The sequence below is a fragment of the Myotis brandtii genome, unplaced genomic scaffold (assembly GCF_000412655.1).
Source record: "Myotis brandtii unplaced genomic scaffold, ASM41265v1 scaffold419, whole genome shotgun sequence".
NCBI lineage: Eukaryota > Metazoa > Chordata > Mammalia > Chiroptera > Vespertilionidae > Myotis > Myotis brandtii.
In genome coordinates this window covers 26,166-29,975 of record NW_005366075.1, presented here as the reverse complement: position 1 = coordinate 29,975, position 3,810 = coordinate 26,166, and the positions used below count along the sequence as shown (strand labels likewise).

At 46.0% G+C, this 3,810-nt stretch overlaps 1 protein-coding gene across 1 annotated transcript; it reads right to left on the bottom strand.

Moving 5' to 3' along the window:
- Nucleotides 1-313: 313 nt before the first annotated feature.
- LOC102251927 (cathepsin L1) lies at nt 314-3,363 on the bottom strand. Its single transcript, XM_005873734.2, has 7 exons — nt 3,225-3,363; nt 2,808-2,930; nt 2,559-2,705; nt 2,143-2,367; nt 1,580-1,742; nt 808-925; nt 314-447 (listed from the first exon to the last, which is right to left on the bottom strand). Exons 1-7 carry the CDS (start codon nt 3,348-3,350, stop codon nt 348-350), a joined length of 1,002 nt encoding a protein of 333 aa, XP_005873796.1. The 5' UTR covers nt 3,351-3,363; the 3' UTR covers nt 314-347.
- Nucleotides 3,364-3,810: the final 447 nt, after the last annotated feature.

The following is a 3,810-nucleotide window of genomic DNA, read 5'->3' as shown; positions in this document are numbered from 1 at the left end:
GTTGTTAATAATTCCCACCTGAGGAGTTTTTCCTATTTATTTATTTATTTATTTATTTTTAGAGAGAGAATGGACAGGAGAGAGGGAGGTAGAGAGAGAGAGTAGAGAAAGAAAGAAACATCGAAGTGAGAGAGACACATCAATTGGTTGCCTCCCACACAGACCCTCACTGGGGTCAGGATCAAACCTGCAACCCAAGTATATGCCCTTGACTGGAAATTGAACCCGAGATCCTCGGGTGCTTGGGCTGACACTCTAACCACTGACCCACATCGGCCAGGGTTCTGATGAGATAATATTCATCCTCTGGTTATTCTGTTCTTGATCACATCTCAATCACCACCATCTCACACAGTAGGATAGCTGGCCATGGAGGCGATCCCACAGTGGTTGTCCAGATCCTTGGCCATCTTTATGTAGCCATCCATGCCCCACTTTGTACCCCAGCTGAAAGAAGAGAGGGTTTCCATTTTATACAAGTAACCAAACACATCGATGTTTATCAACAATAAACACCTGTTGCTTAAACAGTGCGCCTGAGGCCCAGACTGATTCAGAAAGAAGCAGGAGAGACCACAGTTCTTGCTCATGGCTGGGTTCCAAACCTGCATATAATTCTATCCCCAAACCTTTCACAGAACTGCAAAATTAGAAATTGAAAAAGAGAACTCTTGGGGCCAGGTGTGTTTCCGAATTAAGAACATTTTCAAATTTAGAAATGCATTGGTACCAAAATGGTATCGATGCCTTAGCAAGCTTGGGATTCCCTTTCCAAAATCAAATATAAGTATTTCTGGCATTTTATACCTGTTCTTGACAATCCAATATTTATTGTTATCCATTTCTACTCCTTCAAAGCCATAGCCAACCACCAGAACACCATGATTCAGGTCCTCGCTGCTGCAATCCGGATCATAATAAATGCCTAGGAGAACAGAAGTCATTGCTGGGGTGAAGATCTCCAGGCAAGAACTGACAGTAATTTTGCCTGTCAACCACAGTAAGAGAGGCCTCTCAACATTCAGTTAGAGTACATAAATCCAGGTAATATTTAAAAACAGATTTTAAAAAAATCTAGGCTGGGAGTTAGGCCCTCCTGTAATACTAAGAGAAATACAAATTGCCACGATCACTTTTAGAAACAACTTATCAAGAGGCATAAAAGACCACTGGTTGAAAACATATTCTACTTTTAGGATGTCAATCTAAGAAAACAAACAAAACACAAAACTACTTGAGCCAAGGTTTTTTTCCAGTTTTCATTTCAGTAGCAAAATTCTTGGAATATTTTAAAGGTCTAACAACTTTTTAAAAGTAAAGTAAATGAAGCTATATCAGCCAAATTATGTAGCCATTTGATATATTTATGAAGCACTTAAAATCATGGGGATATGGTTTAAGTCATGTCAGATGGACAACATCTGGCACAAATGTTACATGTATAGAATGCACAACTATGTGAAATCCACACATCTGGGAATTCTACATGGAATTCTACATGCCGAAGAGTCGGTCTTGCTGTACGTCAGGGTGGTTTTATAATATTTCTGCCTGAATTTATATAAAGACAAATCCTCACCTTTTTCATAGAACTGGAAGGACTCAAGGCTTGCATCCAGAGCAACAGAAATGGGCCCCACACTTGCCACTGCTTTCATAAGGGACCTCTCGTTCTTATGGATGTCCACGAAACCAGTGTCATTGGCAGCAGAAAACTCGGGCTTGTATTTACAAGTGTCATCCTTTTAAAGGTAAAGGGAAGAGACGTGATTATATCGCACCTCCCGGGGAACATGAGTTCAAGACAATTGGCAGTTTAATGATTTCTAAGTCAAGTTTGTTATAAAGCATCCCAGGAGGTGAAGTGCTATTGGTTGCTTTGAAATTGAAGAACCAGCTGGTGTGTATATTCAACGAGATATTCTCAGTCTCCCTGGCCATGAGAAACTTTTCCTATCTAGAGAATGGTATGTAAATCTCATGTAACACAGCAGCAGGAACCATCTAAACAGAGAACTGTGCAGCTCCGACAGTTTGTAGATACAGATTCTCCAGCCTAAAATGTGAATTCTAAATATGGTGTTTTCTCTGAAGTGCTCAACACTCAAAAGCAGAGCTAGAATGATAAGGCACATGTTTTACCGTTCCATAATATGGATAGGATTCCTCTGTGTCCAGGCCTTTGTTGTCCTTGACGTACTGGAAGGCATTATCCATGAGGCCACCATTGCAGCCCTCATTGCCCTGAGAGCGAGAGCAGTCCACCAGGTTCTGCTCACTCAGAGAGACGAGTTTGCCAGTTTTCCGGAACATCTGTCCTTCAAGGGCACCAGTTGCACTAAAAGCCCAACAAGAACCACACACACCCTGAAAACAAAATTCAAAAGTGCTCATTCTACAAAACCAGTAGCAAGACTTTGACAACAGACGCTATATCTGGAAACTTTTTAAAAATAGCAAACTGCACATTGTTCCACAGCCTCTCACTTCATGGAGAGCAACGCCTTTAGGCTGTACTCCTTCCTGGAGAGCAGATGATCTGCTGGACACGGTCCTACCTGGTCCTTCACAGGAGTTACACAGCCTTTCTTTCTCCAATCCACAGATGGGGGGATCTCAGCTAAGGCCGGTTCTTGGAACATTTCCCCCTTCTTGTGCTTCTGGTTTTGGAAACCATTCATCACCTGCCTGAATTCCTCACTGGTCTTCAAGGAAAAAGACACAGAATGTCATAAAGGAAGAGATTATTGTGGTAAAGTACTGAGGAGAGGAAGCACAAAAAGCGCAGCCTCCCAAGCCACACTCACCATGTCGCCAAAGGCATTCATCGCCATGGTGAAGTTACGTCTCCCTTGGCTGTGTTCCCAATTGTGCAGTTCGATCACTTTCATATTCTTCTCCCACACCGCTCTCCTCCATCCTTCTTCACTCTAGAGGCAAGCGCATACCACGTTGTCTTCGTTTCTACTGAAAACCCAACCTACCCTCACCAGGGGGATTTGCAGACAGAAGAACACAAACCACTGTCAGGGGAGGTTGGACGCGTCTGGGAGCTGTTCTCCAGCACCCGGCAGCGGGATGCATGCCCCATGGTGTCAGTAACGGGGCCATGAAGTTATGGCCTGTTAAGAGCCAGTCTCAAGAAGCTACTCTCCGCTCTAAACTCCCAACAGCAAGAACCGCTTTCTGGGCGGTCCCTCTGGACCGTTTCGGATGTTAGCAACCTCGTTATAGAGTTTCCCGTGTGCTGCCTTCCACTGGTTCCACTGCGCGTCTACGCTGTGATCAAGTGTTGGAGCAGCTGAGGCTATTCCCAAGCAAAGGGCGGTCAGGAGGAGTGAAGGATTCATGTTTCGAAAACCTAGGAAGGGAAGAGAAATGGGTCTCTGATTAGACCAATCCTTCCCCTGAGACCTTACAGCCACCTGGAGTAAAACATGTAATGGACCCTCCCAAGTAAGTACACTAGGACTGTGGAGAAAGGCTAAGGAGGCGGGTGGAGAAAAACAGCCCGGAGACTCCCATTCCCAAGCCTAGAGAAGGTAAGGCTCCCCCGGGGTCAGGGAACCAGCTCAGGGTCAGGTACTCAGGTGCTGCAGACCAACCCTGCCAGAGGCATGCTGCCGTCCCAGCACCCGCACACAACCACCCTGCCAGAGGATGCTGACTTGGTGCAGGGAGCAGCGGCCCCCACCACCCCGCGGTCCGCTCGGTCAGACCTGGGGACCTCGACTCTGGGACCCCCACACCCTCGACCCCCAAGGCGGGAGGCGACCCTAGTTCTCGGGGTGGCCCTGCCGTCCAGGCGCA

Coding starts and splice junctions, on each gene's coding strand:
- LOC102251927 (XM_005873734.2), bottom strand. CDS start 3,350: ATGAATCCTTCACTCCTCCTGACCGCCCTTTGCTTGGGAATAGCCTCA. Junction 2,368..2,558: donor TAACTCCTGTGAAGGACCAG/GTAGGACCGTGT, acceptor TTTTGTTTTCAG/GGTGTGTGTGGTTCTTGTTG. Junction 926..1,579: donor CTTCCAGTTCTATGAAAAAG/GTGAGGATTTGT, acceptor CTGTTCTCCTAG/GCATTTATTATGATCCGGAT.